Source organism: Saccostrea cucullata, unplaced genomic scaffold, assembly GCF_032062105.1.
Source record: "Saccostrea cucullata isolate Sc308-1 unplaced genomic scaffold, CSIRO_AGI_Scuc_v1 ctg297, whole genome shotgun sequence".
NCBI classification, from domain to species: Eukaryota; Metazoa; Mollusca; class Bivalvia; order Ostreida; family Ostreidae; genus Saccostrea; species Saccostrea cuccullata.
The window spans coordinates 1,017,718-1,040,410 of NW_026929962.1; the positions used below are offsets into that span (position 1 = coordinate 1,017,718).

The 22,693-nt window shown below is 31.0% G+C and overlaps 2 protein-coding genes across 3 annotated transcripts; both read right to left on the reverse strand.

Annotated features, from left to right (window-relative positions):
- Nucleotides 1-4,281: 4,281 nt before the first annotated feature.
- LOC134282546 (uncharacterized) lies at nt 4,282-21,598 on the reverse strand. Its single transcript, XM_062764946.1, has 18 exons — nt 21,358-21,598; nt 20,743-20,794; nt 18,957-19,100; nt 17,527-17,769; nt 17,128-17,291; nt 13,453-13,480; nt 13,020-13,163; nt 12,607-12,855; nt 12,376-12,396; nt 11,385-11,398; nt 9,033-9,063; nt 8,764-8,901; nt 8,181-8,426; nt 6,023-6,090; nt 5,511-5,547; nt 5,274-5,417; nt 4,784-5,026; nt 4,282-4,473 (listed from the first exon to the last, which is right to left on the reverse strand). The coding sequence occupies exons 1-18, from the start codon at nt 21,376-21,378 to the stop codon at nt 4,442-4,444; spliced, it is 2,019 nt and encodes a 672-aa protein (XP_062620930.1). The 5' UTR covers nt 21,379-21,598; the 3' UTR covers nt 4,282-4,441.
- On the reverse strand, nt 7,141-11,502 carry LOC134282587 (calmodulin-like). Of its 2 annotated transcripts, XM_062764989.1 has the most exons (7): nt 11,385-11,502; nt 11,016-11,069; nt 10,858-10,881; nt 9,033-9,063; nt 8,764-8,901; nt 8,181-8,426; nt 7,141-7,351 (listed from the first exon to the last, which is right to left on the reverse strand). In XM_062764989.1, exons 2-7 carry the CDS (start codon nt 11,022-11,024, stop codon nt 7,317-7,319), a joined length of 483 nt encoding a protein of 160 aa, XP_062620973.1. In that variant the 5' UTR covers nt 11,025-11,069; nt 11,385-11,502; the 3' UTR covers nt 7,141-7,316. The 2 variants fall into 2 exon arrangements, with proteins under 2 accessions (XP_062620973.1, XP_062620974.1); XM_062764990.1 differs by lacking the exon at nt 10,858-10,881.
- Nucleotides 21,599-22,693: the final 1,095 nt, after the last annotated feature.

The following is a 22,693-nucleotide window of genomic DNA, read 5'->3' on the forward strand; positions in this document are numbered from 1 at the left end:
CTACGGATTTTTTCAGTTTTCCCGATCGTAACTAGGAGCACACTGCAAGTGTGTTCATTCCTCTGTGGCACCTGATCCCATCCCTGAGGTGATAGAGGTAGTGTTTGCTTTTAAAAAACCTGAAGCAGGGCAAACAAACGGACCTCCAAAAACATCAAACGAAGATCAGGTGCCATGGATGACCAAGCATCCCCTGTCGAACTTTACACCCGCCGTGTTCTCCTTGTCATGATCGGGTAATGGGGACTAGTTGCCATGGAGGAGTGAGTATCCCCTTTCGACTGGTCACTCCACCATGTGCTCCTTGTCATGATCCGAAAAAAACGGGAAAATCCGTCACAATTCATTGTGGAAATAATGGCCCAACAACTAGTATGAAAAACGGTAGTCTGCATAATGATAGATTGTATATTTGCTAACAAAGTCATTGTTTCAAACATAGAACTTTCGAAATGATGACTTTTTAAACAAGACTCCTGATATTCTTCTTTTATCAGTTTGTCAATAACTTGCCTTGTTTTAGGAATTCTTCATACGTAGAACATGCTCTTGCATATCGAATCAACGGTAAATATCAACCACGTTTGCAGGTGATAAAGGTATATTGTTGCATAATTACATGTAAGAGAGATTGATGATTGAAAATTTGAAGTCATCATGTTTATCATAAAGCTTTGTCCTTACATTACCATTAACATCGTTCTTAATATTGAAGAAACGTCGTCTATGTACATGCTAAAAGGCAACAGCAAGTGTTTTCTTCTTTTTCACGTGTAAGATTTTGAACAAATTCTGCTTCATATGAATATATATAAAGGGGGCAATGTTCGAGATGGCAGGAAATCCAAAACTCTTTTTATATCTGTTTACTGCATAAAGCATAATAAACAAAATAAAAAAGATCAGTATACATGTGGGTTTGCACATTTACTAGTGTACAGCTACTTTAGAAATATAATAATACACATAAATATGAGACAAAAAGTTGAATTTATATCTCCTTGATACTGTTCCGTTAAGAATACAGTAAAATGTGATTTGTTATTTTTTTTTTTAAATTCATTAACCTATCGTCATTTCTTGATTTTAAGAATATGTAGACACTTGACGTATACCTTAAGTCGTCTTGAATTTTGTTGCAATTAAAATAAGTTACAACATCTTAGAACTCAATGATACATCCATCAATTACACGATGCCAACATTATGCTACACTTTGTGTAAATTACACATTTAAAGGTAGATCTAAACAGGTGTTTTATTGCACACAGTGGTGCATAATTTAAAATCAACCTGAAAATTTATCTATCTTACGATGCATGGTCACGCATCAAAATTTTTAATCAACATGCTTGCATGAAAAAAAAAAAGATGGGAATCTATAACAGTTCATTGTTAGCTGTAATTTTTATTCATACTTAACATAAATTTTAAGTTTACTCAGAACGTATTTGTGAAATATTCCATTCTTTAAGTTTCAAATATTTGACTGAGATATGCAAAGGCTACAAGTATATGATCTCTGTATAGCTAGAAGAATGTCATAAGAACTAGGTATCTAAATAAATAGCACATATATTAATAATTTTGGAAATTAAATAGTGAGAAAAACATCTTTTTGATTAGGCAAAGTTTTAAATTATCTCAACAGATGTTAAATAACTCTCTCTCTCTCTCTCTCTCTCTCTCTCTCTCTCTCTCTCTCTCTCTCTCTCTCTCTCTCTCAACACAGTTAATAAATCGTTACATGGAGATGAAGACCATTATTAATAAGTTCATTGAGACAATACAAATGGGAAGAACATCAAACACGAACCTTTAAAACATCAGATGTAGGATCAGGTGCCATGGAAGAGTAGGCATCCCATGCCAACTATTCACACCCGCCGTGTGCTCCATATCATGATAAGGTGAATGGAAAAATTCGTAGACAATGCAGTGTGTGAATAAAGGCTAACAATCTGTGCTGTGTAAGAAAGGTCTGTCAGAATTCAACTAAATTATATATTGTAGTTGCTTACAATAGCATTGTATTGACTATAGAAGCTGCGGAAATTGACTCAAAACTAGACAGTTTGATATCCTTAATTTATCAACTTGTCAGTCAAAAGCCTGCCTCGTTTAAGAAGCAGTTCGTGCGCATAGCATACTTTTGCGTATCTAATCAAGAGGGAGAGAATAAACCCACATAAAGCTGATTGGGGTGTATTGTTGCATAAGTAAGGGTACAGCTGTATATTACTAGAGGAAGTTGACTCTATCAAAGTGTATCATAAAGTTTTGTTGTTAGAATATTATTAACACATTTTCCTAGTAAAATATCTAAATATGAAACAGATGCATCAGACTCTGTGGTATCTTTTATTTCAAGTTCACTCGGGTATATCGAGTCGACATATAAATTAAGTAATAACTGTCAATTGGTAATACGTCGGTGATATATCTGATTGTTGAGTTGAAGGCCACTGTGTTTTCTTCCTGTAATGTATTTTTTTGAATAAATTCTACTTTAATGTCTCCAAAAACTATACAGATACTAGTATTGTTGATCAGAAACTCAACCATCTTTTTAATATGAACATCAGGGTACTCGTGTGTACAATCAGAATATTTTAAACAAAATACTTTGAAATAAAAAGGTAGTTAAATTTACGAGTTCGATTAATTTGATATTTGAAGAAAAAAAAACAGCCGTCTTGAATGTCATAAAACTTGGACTCTGTTTTATCGTTGAGATATTGTTGTATCAAGTTTTGTAAAGTTGTACACTACTCTTTAAGTTTCCCTTTACACTGCACACTGATGGCTTCTGACCCAATGGTATTTTTCTGCAGTTAGAGTGATCAGCCCTTATATATAAATTCCAATATATATAAATTTACATTATACATGTATTACTAATTTTGTAATCAATTCCAAGTATTCTTAACATTTTAAAAGGCCAAGATAAATTAATTGAACATGTTATTTACTGTATTTTTCCCCTTTGAAGTAAACAACAATGATTTCTGTTCACTGATACTGTGTTGTGGTTGAACATTTTTCCTGAGGATAAATGGCATGCCACGTACCATATATTGAAAATTTAATAAATAAGCTCAATATTTTTAACCCCTTTATTCCATATAGTTTTTTTCAATGTCCAAAAATATTTTGCTCTGGTGTAGAGATTCTTTAGTAATGATTTTTAATGAAGTTTAGGATGTTAGTTCAAATTCATTTTAATTGTAGGGAATATTTTTTTTTAACTAGCTCATGTTTTTGAAGAATTTTTTTTCTTAAAGCAAGCTATGGACATAAGTTTAACCACTTGCAGAATTAAATTCCGTTTCTGGGACAAGTACATACAATTCGTTTCATCTATCTATTTTTTTCTCGCTTCCGAATTCCTGAACACAGAAGGATAGATGGTTTTCATGTTGCCCCTCTTAGTGCGAGAGATTAGCATCCTTCCGATATTTTTAATCTAAACTGACAAATTGTCAAGATCTTTTTCATGTTTGGTCCATTGCATGGCTTCATCTTCCACGGAATTCAAAATATTTTTGAAATATTATAAGGCCAGGTGTAACATTGGGGTTCCCTAACTTTTGGAGCTTCTAAAATAAGTCCTCGTTATATTTACGTCACCAGTAGATTATAGTTAAAGGGTTAAGAAAAACATTGAACACGTTGGAGGATTATGTTTTAAAAGTTGGCTATCTAAAGGTTTTTTTAATTAAAAAGACTGGAGCCAATAGTCAATATATAAATACAAGGTATGAAGGTCAAATTAAAATATGGTGGAATACAAGACTGCATCCTTATTACTTAAATCAAACGTATCATTTCTTTGCTAGGACTTTGAGGTTCAAGGGGGAAAAGGGTCGTTTTGGTTTCTTCCGTTAAATTTGTAGGGTTAAAAAACCTATGATTATAGCAATATCCATAATCAAAGACACAACCCCATATTCTGGTGTCAAACAATCCAAATATGTACTTTCTTGACTTTTTTCACTTAGACTATCTAAAACTCTCAAATAGACAGATGCGCAAGTGCGACGAAGACTTTTAAAACTATTTATTTTCTTAAGGTAGTGAATCAAAGGAGACATAGTATATTGTAGATTTATTGAAAATCATGCATAAAAAAATCACTGATAAAACTAAGTCTGATGTTTTTATTGCAATTAAATGATGTTTTGAACCAGAATTTTTATTTGTTTCACAAAAATTTTCACATTTGTTGGTATCAAGTACATGTACCTGTAATTGGTTAAAAATAATCGATAACGATGTAACTAACTGTTTAATATATTTTTTTAATGAAAAATGATACAGTGTATTGCTTTGACATGTGTATTGTTCATTTGCGTACGTTTGAACATCTTTGCCTTGGGTAAATAGACAATATTGACACTTAAAGTAAATAGAACATACACCAAAGAGCCACAGGAATATGTCATCTCTTCCCAGCCATCATTGCCACAAACTCTGAAACAAGAGAAAACTTTTTCAGTGGAAAAAAGAAAATTACAAAAAACGGTCGAATTTAATCAATTAAGTGGTTTATTTTTTGGTTTGGTTGGGTTCTTTTAAATTTGCATTTTAATGATTCCCCTCAAAAAGATATATACACACTCCAATTGATACTAAGTTTAAAAATGATTCAATTCATACTTAAATACTTAAATGTCCTATCAAACAACGCAGGGAAGGACCAGCAAACTTATCTTTATATTACACGAAAGTCTTCTGTTCTTTAGAATCATCCGAACATCGGTGCTTTAGCATAATTACATACCTTGATAATTGACCAATCCATCACCGTCTAAATCCGCCTCTCGTATCATCTCTTCCACCTCTTCGTCCGTAAGCTTCTCTCCTAAGTTTGTCATAACGGTGCGTAGGTTTTGCCCATTGATAAACCCTGTATTGTCTCTATCAAAGACTTTAAAGGCTGACTTTAATTCCTCTTCAGAATCCGTGTCCTTCATTTTTTTCGCCATCATTTGAAGAAACTCATCAAAGTCAATTGTCCCATTACCTATTATATAAACGTTTATTTATGTTTGTTGGCAGTTTTCAGATTACCATATAACTTTTGCAAAAACAGACCCAAGATAGTTTGTCAAATATAAGTATTTTTTTAAAAAGAAAACTTTTTTTAAAATCATACCGGGTATCTTTCTATTCCAACAACATTAATTTTACTTACAAATGCATTAAATTTTAAATAAAGAAATAATGTTTAATGTTTAAGTCAATGTTTTTGTCACAGTTTTTTTTCCTACCATCCACATCGACTTCCTGTATCATTTCTTGAAGTTCTGATTCTGTTGGATTTTGACCAAGTGACCTCATGACTGTTCCCAATTCCTTGGTGGTAATTGTTTCATCGCCATCTTTGTCAAAAAGACTAAAAGCTTCCTTGAATTCTAAAAAGAAACAATAAGGGTATACGGTTTCCATTTTTTTTCCGTATGCCTCATGGTTTAGGTACTATAAAACACTAATAATGGAAATCTTACCTAATATCTGTTCTTCAGATAGCTCTGCTACCAGATCCTATTAACAAAATTAATGTATCTTTATGTACATTCTACCACCTAAATCGTCAACACATTTATAAGTGTTAATTAAGCGTTCTGCAAAACCTGTTCCTTTATTTATATTTTAGAATGAATTGACATTCTCAAATTTTCCAGCTTATTATAAATTGATGAAAGGGTTTTATAACTAATGCAGTATACTAATAAACTACTTAGATGTTGACTCGATGTTTCAAAAAAGTCTTTGCTACATGTATTTATTACAACAAGTGCATGAAACTCATGCAGCTATGACAAAATAAAATGTAAATCAGTGAAACATATATGCAGATATTATTTAGTTTAGCAGGTTACCTTTGCACATTGTTTAGCAGGTTTTTAAAATGCTCAAAACTTTTATATGCTTCAAAATTACTTTCCGTGTTTTAGACCTAGAAAGAATTAAAAATTTTGCATATTTTTGATAACAATGATTAATGAAGGATACTTACAGCCATTATTTTAAAGTCCAAAATTCGGATCAAATCACGTGTATAGTTCCCGAGATTATATCTAAGTATTCATGCAACACCAGAATTATTTTTTGGGTGATTAAGCAAGTGATCCAATCGTCAATTTAAGAATAAACTATCAAATTATGGTCCATTCATTAACCATACATTTAAATCAAATACATAAAATCCGGGTATAATAGAAGTTTAGAAGAGGTGTATTAGTTGCAAATCGATAGCCGACAATAGATCAGAAAATATCGAATTTTAAATTCAGGACAACCATTTTGTGCATCGAGTTGCAATACCGTACAAGGAATAATGAATGTTTAGAAAACATTCAGCCATTCATGATGAACAATTGGACGCTAATATAAGTATTGTATAAAGTTTCCGATATTCCAACCAGTAAAGTAAACACAGAATTATTTGATCTGTAACATTTGCCTAACTTAAATCTTTAGGTTTAATGTTTATCTTTTCTTTGCTGAAAAAATGCTTTTTAATGACAAACGCACACATAGCTGATATGAGTGATTGGCATACAGGCAATAGATAACCCGTAAATGTAGGCTATCTGTTCCAATATTATCCCTTAATGCCATCCTTTAGAGGAGCTTCCAGGATACACCAACAACCAAAAGGAATGTCTATGATTTTACAACACTCTAAACCTCTTTAACCCAGAAAAATGGAACTTCGTGTTCAAGGATTTATCGATAGGACTTGTTATGATCTTTCAAAAACGTTATGCAATCAAGAATCTTTCTGAAATACGATACAATGAAATATTTAACCAAAAGATTACATTTAAAACTCTCCTAATTATATAGATACATTGACAACTTATACACGATACATTAAACATAATTGTCTGCAGGATATAAACGAAAACGAAATGGTTACGTCTGTAATGAACAGAGTATTAATTAAAAAGGAAAGTAAACACAACATGATGTAATAATTGTACTTCTGTTGCAAAACCACAGTAGGGTTATCTCCCCTACCGTGGACGATATGAAGTACTTTTCATACAGGGAGAGACATCGGACTAAAGAATCTTTCTATAAAACGTAAGATCAAAATCAATGCTCCTGGGTCAGAATATATAAAACAACTAAGAGTGGACGGATTCATTTATTCTCATGCAAACCACAGTCGTACAACAATTTGAACTCATTCATGTATAACGTTTCTCCTTTCAGTCAGTTAAATTTTGAAGCCTTTCAGTTCATCACCAGTAATAGAAGAACATCTTTTGAAGGATATGGAAAAAGATGTAAGCAAATCCAATTTATCCATTGACATCATTCATCATCGCTACAAATTCTGTAAGGCAAAAACGTATGAATTTTTAATTGTGTAATATCTTTTATATATTATATGCTCAAGATGCAAAACATTAAAATAATTCAAAGGTAGGCATACTAGAGCATTTCTTAATTTCTAAAAACCACTATATTTTTAATAACCCATCTAATCAGAAATTTTCAATATAGATTTAAAGGGTTCCATAATTTACAAAGATGTCATATGTTTAAATGAATTCAAATAGTAATCAACTAATAATCAGTTATAAAAGAATTGGGGCGAAAATAGTTTCCAAGGAAATTTTACAAGATTACACCCAAAACAATACAAGACGATTTTGTAATGTTGTATACGACGTTATTAGTAACTATTAATTATGCATACCGGTAGTATGCAATATGAAATTGTTCGATCGATCTCACCAAATCGTTCGGTGAAAAGCAAACATCTTGTGTTTATGACGATTAATTGGAACTCGTCCTAATTAATTTTCTTTTAGACTTACTTATATAACTTCTGAATGATATCTATGAATGCGATCCAGACTCATTAAGATATGTCTGAATTACACATATTACAAAAGAAAGGATTTCAGGAGAAGTAACTCTTTTTCACCAATTTCGAATGCAAAGCGTGGCTACTTTGGTTTCATGATGTGCTCATTGTTTTTCGACCTCTCAAAGCCTGTCCCATACTAACTCTCTTTTATCATATTCAAACTGCAAATGATTCGAAATGCAAACATTGTAAATATTATAAATCCAGATCACATTCAAATTTTTTAAATTAAATGGGTTGGTGTAAATATTCAATACAGACAATTATAAGATTTAGTTTAGTCACTGACCTTCAAAGTCTATCTCGCCATCGCCGTCCAAATCTGCCTTGTCGATCATCGAATCAATCTCCTCTTCTGTGTAGTCGTTTGACATCATCTTCATCATCATCTCTTTCAGTTCAGCACGGTCTATAGATCCGCTCCCGTCAGCATCAATCTCTTTGAAGGCGTCTCGAAGTTGTTCAATTGGATCGCTGGATCGCATTTTGTGGGTCATTATTTGCAGGAAGCTCTCTAAATCTAATCTATTACTACCTACAAAAATGATGAGGCTGAAAACTAACCTTTTGAAGAGTCTTCCTTTTAATACATACATAATCTTGAATAATTTAAGTAAAAATACATCAAGATTAAAAGATTTTTTAGTCAAGTGTAATAAAATATAGCTGATACAATTTATAAGGAAAAACTGGTACATGTACGCTTATAAATTTTGTTTTCAGACAACAATAAATAGATCTATTTTTGATAATGCTTACACATCAAAGATATAGTACATATTATGGTAACATTTATATAAAACAAAGAATAGATTATGTAGAATATATTATGTAAAATAGATCATATTATTGTAAGGTGCTGCGATTGCTACCTTTACACATTGTTTCAATGATATCACTAATCTCGTCCTCAGGCATTGGCTGTTCTACTAGTTCCAGTATTTCTTTTAAAAGGTCCTGGTGAATGTAGCCTCGCCCTTTCGCGTACATTTCAAAGGCCTCGGAGAAATCTGAAATAGATCCATTTTATACAAGTTAGAGAAAGGGTAATTTTTTGACAGTTTATTGCTTAGAGGTATTGAATTCTTAACGTTATCTCCTACATTTAAATCTTTAAAGTAAAAAAATTAAGCTTCTTTACCTGCGACCATCTCATCTTTCATGTGGTACGTCTGTAAAAGATAATCAGAAATATGTTAAAATAAGCCAATCCATGATTTAGCATGTGAGAGATATGATCCATGTATTATTTGCAACCTTAAAGAACAAATAGTTCATATACTGTAATGACTTACACAAAAAAAAAAATCGTGTTTAATGTTGTATAATGATGGTGTACATAATGAAAAGTATTTGGTGGCACATGTTACGAATACACAATTTTAGGAAGCAAGCAATTGTAGAACGTTATATGTATTCATTGTAAGAAAACTGTTTACTCCCTTTTTATTATAAATGTTAGTAAGCTTTCGATATTATGCCCGATAAATGTCGGATTAAGATGCTGACATATTATTGCATAAAATGTGGAAGTCTTTGATTAAAGAATGTGCTTAATAAGGTTTCAGCAATAATTTAATTTTAATATTTAAAAAACCATGTTCATCAGCAGAAAATTAAGGTAAGTAAAAATCTCTTTTTATATATATTCAAGCTGCTTATTTTTAGATACCTTTGAAGCAGTTTATCTTTATTCATTCATTTATAATTTTAAGGGGGTGAGAAAGATTCACTTAAAAATTCAAAGAAAATTACAATCTGTTACATTATATTGATACAGAATGAGCTTAAGGTAGTTTAAAAATTAACTGATAATGAAATCTGGTGCTTTAAACTATATGCATACATGTATGCATCAAATTTACTTTCTCTTGAAATCAAAAGTAAAAAAGAAAGTATTTACATTATACATACTTCTAAACAACAACTCAAACCAAAACGTGTTAATGTGCATCAAAAACAAAACACGTGTCAAACATTTTAAATACTTGATAACAAGGTGATATTTTTTCTAAATAAGTGCCCTAATGAAAGAAACAAAACAAATTCAATACTCTCAGCACTGGATATCTGCTCTAGGTCACGACATCTTGGTGAAATGATGTATGAAATATGGAGAAAATGAACAGTTTTCAAGCTCGTATGTTCATTCAAACAGTACAAGTCAGGGACAGAGCAAACACAGACCACTTAGACATCAGAGGTGGGATCAGGTGTCATTAACGAATAAGCAACACCTGCCAACCTGTCATACCCGCCATGTGCTCTTTGGCATTGTCAGGTACAAATCCACAGGCGATTCAGTTTGTAAATGATGGTAACAATTCCATGTATAATGATGATAAATAATATGTGTCATTCGTGGTTAATTTTTTAATATATCACTTTGAGGTGGATAAACATATAAAACAAACAAAAAAAAGAAGAATAAATTTATGATTCTTTTTTATCTTGGATTAAAATTAAGTACATCTTGTACTAAATGACAAATTTCATATGGTATTCAAGTTAGTTTTAAGAATACAAATCTAATACCGGTAGATATATGTTGATTTCGGGAAAAAAAATTTGTGTAATTAACTCTTAAATTCTCAGGTACATGTAGTTTTATGAGCAGATTTTGTTATAAAGTATCTCTTTTTTATGTAACAATGCTATTTCTTTATCTTTAATTGCAATGCTTAACACTAATACAATAAGGATAATGTATGCCATATGATTGCACAGTAATTTTGTATTGAAAGACATCATCCACAATTAATTTACTAGTTATAGTAAACAGTCAAGTAGGTTCCATATGCCATTAATTGTCAATAAGCATATCTAAATCATTTAATGAAAAGTGCATGAAAAGGTTCTTGAAATAACAACATCTAGATAAAAAGTAAACAGAAAGGTAAAAAAATACATTGATTGAATATAAAGAAAGCTAAGATACACGATCGTTGTGCTCTGAAATTGAATACCTGTTCCCCAAATGGATTCGTATTCTAGAAAACACAAGTTTATCGATGAACATTGATTTTACAACACACTGGTATCTACATACACATTGGATCGATGTTTTAAAATGGATTACAGTATGTTTACAAAATGCCAAAGAACGTAAACAATGGGAACTTACCGAAGACATTTTGTTTTCCACAAAACTTAAAGTAATTCAACCATCGGGGTCTTTCTGTTGGAAAAATAAATGAATAAAATGGAGTCAACGAAAATGGATGATGAATACAACTGTCAAAGAATCTCAATCCAAACTGAAAACATGGATCAATACAACGCTTGATTGAGCACTGTTAGACCACGGTTGTAAACCAAAGATTATTAGGTATTTTTATCTCCCGAGATCGGGTTAGGTTTTAAACAGTTAATACAACCATTTAAAGGCATCGATATTAGATCATCAAACAGCCTTTTATGGATATTGTCAAGAATGATTTATTTTGTATCAAATGCGGTATTAAAGTCAATAAATTGGACTTTTATAACTTACCTGTTCTATTTTTTCTGTACCATCATGGTCCAAGAGTTGTGAATATCAACACAAATTTCCGTTTCTATGTATGTTTCCAAACAAAACCGTAGCATGAGTTGATGTTTCAATGGCTTAGAATCGATGCCCTTTAAATTGTCTCGACCCTTCACTGACATTATATCAAGCGTGTAAAATTATTGAAAATTTCATTGTTAATATTAAAGGAGGACAATTTTATACTGAAAGCAGTTTTATTTATTTTAAAGCTCTGCTTTCTGTACATTTTTCCATTGAAATTTAAAATTTGATGTATATGTATGTTTATATTCTTTTTGTAAGGGAGGTATATAAAACTATCGGATTCGTAATATCGTTTTCTTATCTTATTTGCATCTTTAAAAATCAATATTGCTATTGTGGTTGGAAAGAATTTAAAAAATCAATTCTTCGTGCATGGAAGCTTTTTGTATTGGAGAAGAAAAATAGCAAATACTTCATCATTAATTTAAAAGTTTCATTCATTTTTGTAACTTCTCGAGTACATAGTACATGTAAGTTTTGAAGCATTGAACGATGAAATATTGGATTAATGTCTTAAAATATGATCAAAGATTATATTTGTAAAACATATTAAGTAGATCTGTAGTTTCTTTCTGTTAACATAATAGTCTTTATTTTTTCAATATATATACCAAAATCACAATTTAATCATTTACAGCACAACATAATACAAAACATTGAAGAACAATAAAGCTTAAGATAAAACAGTCGGTAAAATTTTATCACTGTTGTTCATTATACAAATAAAGAAAGCAATCTAAAAAAATTTAGAGCATCCCCTTTTATGATTTAATTCGTCAAAAAAAAATATTGATTCCTTTTTTATCAAATCATAATATAATTAACTACTGAATTGCTTTCGAGTCAAAGATTGTCACAAAAAGTGAAATTAGTATTCGATGACATCTTTTTAAGATCCTGTTCCTTCCATGTTTTCTAGTGCTCTAACCCGTCATCACCTTTATAAACTCTGTAAAAATATATAATAATAAAAAATTTAAATTGCACAAAATACCAAAATTTTCAAAATCAAATAGTATAAGAAAGAGAAAGAGAGAGAGGGGGATAGAGGAGATATCAAAGGAATGCTAGGATACTAAGATTTAAATAGATAGATATCAACAATATAAAAAAAAATACAGTGTATGACTCTCTAAGTTTGAAAATCTTACTAACTTACCAATGTAATTAATATCCCCATCTCCGTCTATGTCAGCGACTTTGACAGCTTCATTTGCCTCTTCGTCCGTTAATCTCGGCTTGTCCCCCATAGTCGTCAGTATCAGGTGGAGCTGATTAGAACTAATGGACCCAGTTCCGGTGTCGTCAAACACTCGGAACGCCTCGCGAATTTCGTCCTCTGTGTCCGTCTCCTTCATCTTCTTTGACATCATTTGCAGGAATTCATTGAAGTCAATTTCTCCATTGCCTAAAAAGTGAAAAAAATTAACTTTGTTTTCAAAAGGTCTTAAGCCAACAAACATTCGGTCAAATAGACATGTGAAGAATACTGTTATCTTTTATCTCTTAATCCAATCTATAGAATTTTATAAAAATCAATTGCAACCTGATAGAAATTTAAGTAAGTTTTACCATCTTGATCCACTTCGTTGATAAGTTCCTCCAGTTCAGCGTTTGTTGGATTTTGACCTAGTGATTTCATTACTGACAACAGTTCGCCTCCGGAAATGTTCCCGGAGCCATCTTTGTCAAAGAGACTGAAGGCCTCCCGAAACTCTGTCAGCGACAAGAAAACATTTTGAGGACATACTCATGATATGGATATTGCTTATATCGCATTCAAACTTGATAATCAAGTATTTTGACAATAAATGTGGTGTAATTATGAAAACATGGTTAGATTTTAGAGACTTTTTTGAAATCCATATTGCACTGGTTATTCCTGAGAAAATGTGGTGATTTAGCAGTGAAAAACAAATAAATGAAAAGGAAAAACTACTTTCTCAGTTTCAGATACATTATTTTTTAAAGATGCTTAAAATTTAACGAGAGAGTGAAACATTACCTGCGACTTGATCTTCCGTCAGTGCATCCTACAAAACAATATACACGTATCATGAATTTTAAAATTAATTTTATAAAATTATATATTTATTTTTACGTCTCATTGTGTTCAAAATTGTATTTTGAAAAGAACTTATTTTGTATGAGCTCACTCACCATGTTTTCTTCAGTATATAATCCTAAATGAAATATTAATCATTTGTTTAAGTATGTCAGTACAGATTTGGTGATATCCTGCTTCTTGTAATACAAAGGGTGGATTGTTTTCAGAACTGCTTGGCTTATGTTAGGTAACCCAAGACGAGATCGTTATCTAATCCCCACTGTATGATGGGTCCTTTGATTTAAGTCATTACTTCAACGAGTTAATATCTGTCTATATTATAATCTTAAGGAAAGGTCGTAATTAAACTTTAAGAGAATATTTTTTTAATGAAGAGAATTGATGAGATATTTCCTTACCATTATTAACAGACGGTTTTAAGAAGAATTTTTTTTAATTTGATAGTTACATCGAAACTAAAGGTGTTCATAAAATTGTGTAAAATTTTTCGTTTATTTCACAGTTATGCCTATGTTCTTGGTTGATAGAACAATTCTGTCTTGAAAAAAGTTCATTTTTACCGATTAAGGATTGATAGGAAAATTAGTTAACATGAAATTATTCAGTATTCTTGATACTACTATCTTTTTATTATACACTGAGGAATCCTCAAAATCTAACTTACTTTTGTGGCAATGAATATATAATGAGATGAAAAGCAGTATTCAAGCTGATAAGTCAATTCAAATAATACAAATCAGGAGCAGAGCAAAGACGGACCTCTAACACATTAGAGGTGGGATCAGGTGCCATGGAGGAGTGGGTATCTTCTGCCGTGTACTCCTTGTCATGATTGGGAAATAGTAGAAAAATCCATTGACAATTCAGTGTGTAAGAAATAACCTAACAATTAGTATGAAAAACATCAGTCAGCATTTGACTTAATAATGTCAGCATTTGACTTAATGATTGTATTTGCTTAAAGGGTCATTGTATTGAACACAGAACTTAAGAAATGATTATTTTATACGAGACTGTTGCTAATCTTCTTTCATCAACTTGTTTGTCAGTAACTTATGGATGCTCTTGCGTATCGAATCTACTGGGCGATATAATCCCCATATCCGGTTGATAAGGGGTCTATTGCTGCATAAGTAAGGAAAGGTTACATTTGAAAGTTTAAAATCATCGTTTTTATCATACAACTTCGAATTCATTGTTTGGATACCATGAACGTCTTTTCTGGTAAAATATCCAGATATGAAATATATGAGATAAAGAGATATAGAGTTAATTACCAATTTTTCTGCTGTTTCCAGATAATTATTATTTAAAGAGAATCATACCAATTCACTTTTCAAACCGGAATTTAAAAAAAAACTAAATATGCCTTTCAAACGTTCTGGAACCAAACAACTACATTACATTAAGGCATTGTTTAAAATGCTCATACTCATTCTGGGGAGTCTGCTTTCACCTTACTCAAAATGTTTATAACAGAAGTGTTAATCATTTGCAACCTGATATATTGATCAGCACCATTTACTGGCGGCTCATCAAATACTAGTAATAGATACATATTATTTGATAAATTTCTTTGTTTATTCTTTTTGAATGTACTTTATGGTAAAAAAAATCAATTTTTTTAAACTAAATAATAGTACCAATTAATTTAAGCTTAAAGACATGACTTTGATGCTCCTCTTATGTCTTGAATAAGGACTTAGATTTATAACATCTTATACAAAAATTTTGATTTATAAACAAGCTACAAAACTGTGGTTTTACAGTGTTCAATCTGAGGATGCTTACTCCTTCTCCCGCCTTTGGTGTATCAGAGGTGTGTTTTCTCTCCTCTCAATTTTCATTGTTTAATTTGACTTTTGATAATTATAACTGACCATTTTCTTCAAATGTCTTTCGGGAGTGACGAAAGTAATTTTATATAAATTAATTACAACATACCTCTACTAGCTGCTGTCTTTCCCCCATTTCTTCTTATGGTCACACAAGAAACTGCAATTCCTTTTACTTCAATACACGACATGTTTGCATGAAGCAAAGTTTGGGGATTAATAATTGTTAAAGAGCGGAGAAAAAGAAAACATACGTGAAATGTTAAATTGATTGATTTCTTTGTTAGAATTTACAATATTTACATCCACAGAGTTAAATGAAAATTATTAATGGATGTCGAAACTTCGGCCTGGTATCTTGTCTTGTGTAATAATATATATTACACAAAGAAAGCAATTGAATGAATTGCATTCTGCCTAACTTGAAATGATAGGCATTAAAGAAGTCGATATGTATAGTATGTATAGTTACTATCCATAGGAAGTCCTTATAGATCAAAGCGTTAGTTCTACTTCCACTCAGACAATACAAATTTATTTCACTTTAGATGGTAATCTGATCCGAAGTTTTGAATTATTGTCACTGTTTAAGTTTATGTTAGAAATAAAAATGAGCAGATTGCTTTCAAAATATGTTTATCAATATCGTTGAATTTTAATCTCTTTAGTACATACAATCGGGGGAGGGGGTGAGACTCAAAGGATTGAGTCCCTTCAGAAGTTTGATTGGTACTAAATTCGCATCGAAGTTAAATACACTGAAGAATCTCCATACTTTAGTTTGATAGTCTACCACTACAGGAAAATAGACCTGACTAGAAAAAATCTTTTAACAGGATGTGTGTTCTCGATATACCTAGGAAAAAGACTCTCTGGTACTACAAACATTGTGAAATATGTACTTTTTTAAATCTTTGGTTGTTTCAGAATGAACTATTTTTATCAGAGATCATTTGAGGAACTATGATTATTCTACCATTGTTATTAAATATTTATTGCAAGGATCCTGGTATTAACGCTAGGGTAAAAGTTATTTCATTGCAATTGATAAATATTTGAATAGACATTTTTTCGAATTTCTATACAGAATCAAAAGATTTTTATGTGAGAATGTTTATTAAGTCCGATTAAGTATGCCTAGTAATAGTGTTAAGAAAGAAGAAGGCACTGAAGAAAAAATACCACTGAGAAAATGACGGGCAATAGTAGAGAATATACAAACCATTGATGTTAGAAATGTACAAAAGGTTGAGAGATTTCCATTGAAAATGAGAATTCATTATGTCTTTTGAATTTAAATACCCCCTATTAAACGTCTTAAGAAGGTATTAAATCCATTACACGATACAGAAAATGTTAATCAAAAGTAAATAGTCTTTTTCTCGATTCACAATATCAGGGCCATATATATGCAGTACTTCTGTAATTTTATTATCTAATTCAAGTTGTTGAAGTATTTTATTCCTTCTGTTCCATCGCCCACATGTTCTCTCACTGATATTTTGCTTGCATTAAACATAATTATCCAAAACTCTTACTCACAAATCACAGTTTCTTAATTTTTCATATTACTTAGAACATATACTGTATGAACAATGATTTTATTACCAGATCTTGTAAATATTAACTTTAAATGCAAAAAATGGATGTGACATGGTATGTACTTTTCCTTGGTCAGGGAAATGGGAACAAAATATAAACATCAACAAATTTAACAATCTATAACAATTATATATACAATTAATAAATCACATTCCTCATTCAAATCAAGATATTATTTTTTCTTTGCTAAGGAACTTTGTTTTGGGTCATTTTTTGTCTCTGTCTTGGTTTCTGGTTTAGATGCCGGTGTACTTCCGGTGGCGCCACCTTTTTGAGCGATGGCTTTTTGCTTTTCCTCTTTTTCTTCTTGTCCAGCACCAGCCAACATTTTTACAAACTCTGCAATAAGAATCGTTTTTGCAATCATTGAGGCACTTGTAAATTCTTTAAAATCTTGATAACAAAGAAGCAAAATATTCTACCTACAATGATCTTTTTTTAAACCTTGACAAAAATTGATAAGAGCATGCATAATATTAATATGAAACTAAGCAAATACTATGCATTTTATCACAAGCTTATAACGAGTAGTATAGATGCTTAAGTCTATTTTTAATGACAAAGAATTACATACCATCGTAATCAATATCGCCATCTCCGTCTATGTCTGCCTCCTGGATCATCTCATCGACCTCATCGTCTTCCAGTCGATCGCCCATCGTCGTCATTATGTGTCGTAGGTACGCCGAACTGATGGATCCAGTCCCCTCTTTATCGAAAACTTTGAAAGCCTCTCTTATTTCTTGCTCGGAATCAACGGCATTCATCTTTTTTGCCATCATCAGGAGAAACTCCTGAAAGTCAATTTCTCCATTCCCTGAAATTTTTAAGAATAAAAACCTAGATATAAGGGTATGAAATGTTTTGAAAGTAGGGAAGATTAAACAATTATTGTAACATTTTGTAAGCATTTACACAGTCATACAATGACACCATACATGTATGCTTCAGCCAGTGATGTTTTACAAAGAAGTTCAAAAAGCAATGAGAGTGAACCAAAGAGAAATTATGATTGATATATCGACAGTATGAAGTGAGAATTTGATTTTTCATCTTCGATATAGTGTTCAGTTCGTCAATATAAAAAGGCATTACCCTACAGAGGCGTATAGGTATTGACATTTGTGTTATCACTTGTTCAGTCTCCTAATTGTTATTGTATTATCAACATATAAAATATTATAACTCCTTATTTATACACCTGTTTAAATTCTATATGTGTTTGAAAATAATTTAAGGTCCTTTCCTTATATCATTTCTTTTTTGTTTTATTGCTTCGATTATAAAAAAATATTGATAAAAAATATTGATCGAAACAAAAGATTTAATCATAATGATAAAATATGATAGGTCAAGACATTACAATGTTTATTAATTTATTTATGAAGCTGAAGGTGACAAACCATGATCAATCTAAACAAAATCTACAAGCAATACAAATTCATGAAGATGGTATAAAATACGCCCCACCCGGAAATTTCAGAGTGGAATCAGGTGCCAAGGAGTAGTGAGTATCCTCGTTAACAATTCATGTCCTTCGTGAGCACTATGAAGATTCTGCGGATATATTTAGTTTAAAAACAAAGGCTATAACAGTAAGTATGAAAAAGGTCAGTCAAAATAAGATCTCATAACAAACTTTATTTGCTAACAATGTCGTTATTAAAATAACAGAATTTACGAAGTGTCGATATTAATTGAGGTTTTTGAAATCATGAACTTTTTTGTCATTAGCTTTCCTCGAACAATTTGATCGAAGTATATAAATAAAAAGGATACATATTTTATATGTTGACATACCTCTTAAGATTAAGAAATCGTAGAGGATTAAACACAAGAAATGCAGAAAACAATACGGTTTCGTGTTACCCTCTATTTGAAAACCTGCACAACAGCTCTTGATTAATTAGAGGTAAAACAGGTGTAACTTAGATTCAAATGTGAAAAATAAGCTCGCCGAGTGATATTTTGTGAGATTAGAATCATTGGTCCTTTTCTGCCTACCATCAATGTCCACTTCCTCTACGAGGTCAGTGAGCTCCTGGTCAGAGGGGTTTTGACCAAGTGACCTCATAACTGTCCCTAACTCGTCGTTGGATATTGTTCCTGACCCATCTTTATCAAAGAGACGAAATGCCTCTTTAAACTCTGAAAAGACAATAAAGATTTTTTAAAATTTATTTATGAGATATATATCTCTAAAAAAACAAATTTAATTTTTTTTTGTCTCATATTATTTTCTTTTAAAACAGCTCTAAACTAAGCTTGCATTAACAATAGGACAATATTTATTGAGCATAAAATATATCATTTATAAATAATACTTAAAAAGTTTAAAAACATGGATTAAAAAACAAAGCGAGATAGAACTCAGCAAACCTCAAACCTTTTTCTCATATGGGTAGTTAAGATTTCATTTAATTGTGTCCTGATTTCCTGCCTAGATATTACTTTCACAAATATCAATACTTTGAGAACAACAATCACAAACTACAGCAAATTGTTCCAAAGCTTATAAAAGCAAAAAGATTGTGAAAATAAGACCAAAGCTATGAACATCAAATTATATCAGACTCCAACGACAAAAAGGAGTAAACCAGCTTCGACTTAAATATCATCTTTATTATCTATAAAAGCTTTTTTTCCAAGTCAAATAAAAATACAAAACATGAAATAAAAACCAAAAGAATCTGTAGACTATATGGAAACAGATTTCCATAATAAGTAAAACATTCATCCTGGGGTCTGGCCACTAAGTCAAGGTAACTTTTTGGAATATCTTGTTCAGTGTCCCAGAAAACAGTACAAAAATCCTATGTTTATTAAACACTATTTAGCACTCTATGGACCTCCATTTTTAAATGCAAAAATTATTACAAATTACTGTTGCCTAGTAAAACCCTGCAAAGATATGCATCAAATCTGAATTTATTTTTTATATATATGAGCAACCGGTATGACAATACACCAGAGTTTTTGTTAACATGTCTGACAGAGGGACAAACAAGATCATAACAACTCTTCACTAATCGACCATGGTTGTTAATTTTTTTTTCTAAATAAGTTGTTGAATGTAATTAAGAGTAAGGGATAGTTTTGTCCAAATATGGACTTTTTCAAACAAGTTAGGAAACACAACTTCAAAAGTTTCGAAATGAATGTGAAAATTAAAAGATTATTTGTCAGTAGAATAAAAATGTAGACATAACAAAAAGTATTTTAGCTCCAACGTCCGTTCAAACTATATATATCAGGAGCAGAGCAGACTGTCAAGCAACATAAAGATAATATGTTATATTCAGAATAATATTTTATAAGTGTACAAAGTATTTTTTGATAAAGATAAGTCAAGTTTGCTTGTACTAATACTGGTTACAGGTATAAAAAGGACTTTTTTGTAATCTTACAATGTAGATACAAAGGGTTAAGATTATATTAATTCGGTATACTATATAACAGGTTATGTTGGATGAAAATAAAGGTTTAATCTAATTAAGCCATGCATTACACAACATCTGGTCTCAAATATCCGAAGAAATAAATTACTGTGTATTTAACTGTTTATAAAGTACATGACTCCTCTGAACTTTCCCCTGTTAGACAGATCCTTATTTGACTTGAATTTTTTTAAAAAAAATATCAACATAAGCTTATTATTCAGAATTAAAATAGATTTGGGACCATATTTTTGTAATGTTTTACTCCGCCAACTTTGATGACCAGCAGTAAATCTTCTTACGACTTAGAGTTGGAACTGACATGAGAAATCTACACAGGAGAAATATACAACCTTCTATCTGCTCCTCTGTCAGGTTCTCCAAAATCTCCGTATCTTCAGCGTTCTGTAAAATCAAACATCCTCCATTCAAATGTAATTCCTAGAGTGAAGTTGTATTTATTGTGTTTTGTTCATGATTAAACATGAAACAATTATTGATTTTGATAGATGTCAAAGAGGCCAATAACAGTGCTTTTTTTAGTACTCGCTGATAAAAAAAAATTAACTACAAATGCATTCTGCTAAAAATTTCCTACTTTCATTAAATTTTTATTGAATAATATTTAGAACAGAAAACAGCAAAATAACAATAGAATATTGCAGAGAGTCAGCACAGTATTGAATTTTTATAATCATTGTGCGCCTCGAGGATTTTAAAAGTTTATCTTTTAAATGAATGCCTCAAATAATTCAGGCGGAAAGTTTAAATAGTTTCATGTGGTTAATGATTAATTTCAAGATATTTGATTGTATTTATTTTAACTTTAAAGATAAGAGATATCAGTCAACTGTTTCATAAAAAATATATTTGTAAATTCATTGTCGAAGCTAACGATATCTTAAACAATTTAAAAATGAATCATTTGAATTTTTCTGACAAACTTTTATATTAAAATAAATCCTTACCGCAACTTCACAGTCTTCCATTGCAGAAATATTTAAGAAAGGAGAAAATGGGAAGAAATTACACAATAACAAACATATAATTATTGAATGCTGTCCCGCCTTGCTGCTTGCATTTTGTATTCATATGCAATACATTCTGACGTGAAAAGTGTTTTCTTTCCTCAATAAATAAACATTTATAAGCTGTTCAATGAAAGGCCTAAAGGCTGTAAACTTGAATAAAATTTTACTGGAGTAAAAATCCATTGAATTGAATCAATAATGAAAGGTATATATTTGCTGTTCGCGTCAATTGAATAAGTGTACAACTGCCGCTTCTCAGAGAATAATAGAATAATCTATACAAACCATGGTTGGCGAGTTATCCTTTTGAATGGAATTAATAATTGCATTAGCGATGGTTTCCGGCCTAAGTCATGTTTACATGAAGAGAAGTGGTCTGTTTTGGTACATACTAATACGACGAATTTTAAAAATCGTATAAACTGTTAGGAAACAATACATGACGCGCTAGGGTAGAGGAGAGGCTTTAGTGATCAGACCTCTTTATACATGGGATCAATACCTTGTATAGAGTCTATTGTACTTTATGCCAAATAGATATTTAAACATTACTAATTAATTAAGTATAGAATTTAACACATGTGGAACGGGATATCTTACTTAGTACTTGTGGTTCATATACACGTGTAACGTGGATAGAAATTTGGATGGAAATGATAAAAATTCAACAAAATATTTGAATATAAAAAATCTACCAGTATTAAAGAGATTAAGAATTAAATTTCCATATAATATCGGGTTTAAACGACTATATAAGGAATTTGAATAACTATTAATATGGAACGCCAAATTAACATATATTCAAATATTTGTACCTATCTTCATATAATTGCACCAATTTTCAAATAACTGTACCTATCTTCAAAAGAATTAAAGATAGGTACAATTGAATTAAAGATAGGTACAATTAAATTGAAGATAGGTGTATCTCTAAATAATTATACCTAGGTACAAATGAATTATATATATGGAATTACAATCTTCAATTCAATTAAAGATAGGTTCAATTGAACTATACCTATCTCTAATTCATTTGAAGATAGGTATAATTGATTTAATGATAGGTACAATTGATTTGAAGATATGTTCAATTAAAACATATCCACATATATTAAGACTTCAATTATACCTAGGTTCAATATCGTTTTGTGTTGTTGGAAAATTTGAATAACTTGGAGACAATATTTTGTAATACGCACAGAATTACAGAGCGACGACAACAAGGATGAAAGGAGAAATAAAGGTTAATTCAAAATGTGTAAAAAGCATCATA

Bases quoted from the DNA above. Each gene is read 5' to 3' on its own strand.
- LOC134282587 (XM_062764989.1), bottom strand. The intron at 8,902-9,032 runs GTAAAGAAGCTT...GATCTATTTCAG, and splicing joins GAAAGATGAGATGGTCGCAG to ATTTCTCCGAGGCCTTTGAA. The intron at 8,427-8,763 runs GTAGCAATCGCA...TCATTTTTGTAG, and splicing joins CATTGAAACAATGTGTAAAG to GTAGTAATAGATTAGATTTA.
- LOC134282546 (XM_062764946.1), bottom strand. From the start codon at position 21,378: ATGGAAGACTGTGAAGTTGCG. The intron at 17,292-17,526 runs GTATGTAATTCT...TTCTTATTGCAG, and splicing joins TGGCGATATTGATTACGATG to AGTTTGTAAAAATGTTGGCT. The intron at 6,091-8,180 runs GTCAGTGACTAA...GTGTTGCATGAA, and splicing joins TGGCGAGATAGACTTTGAAG to TACTTAGATATAATCTCGGG.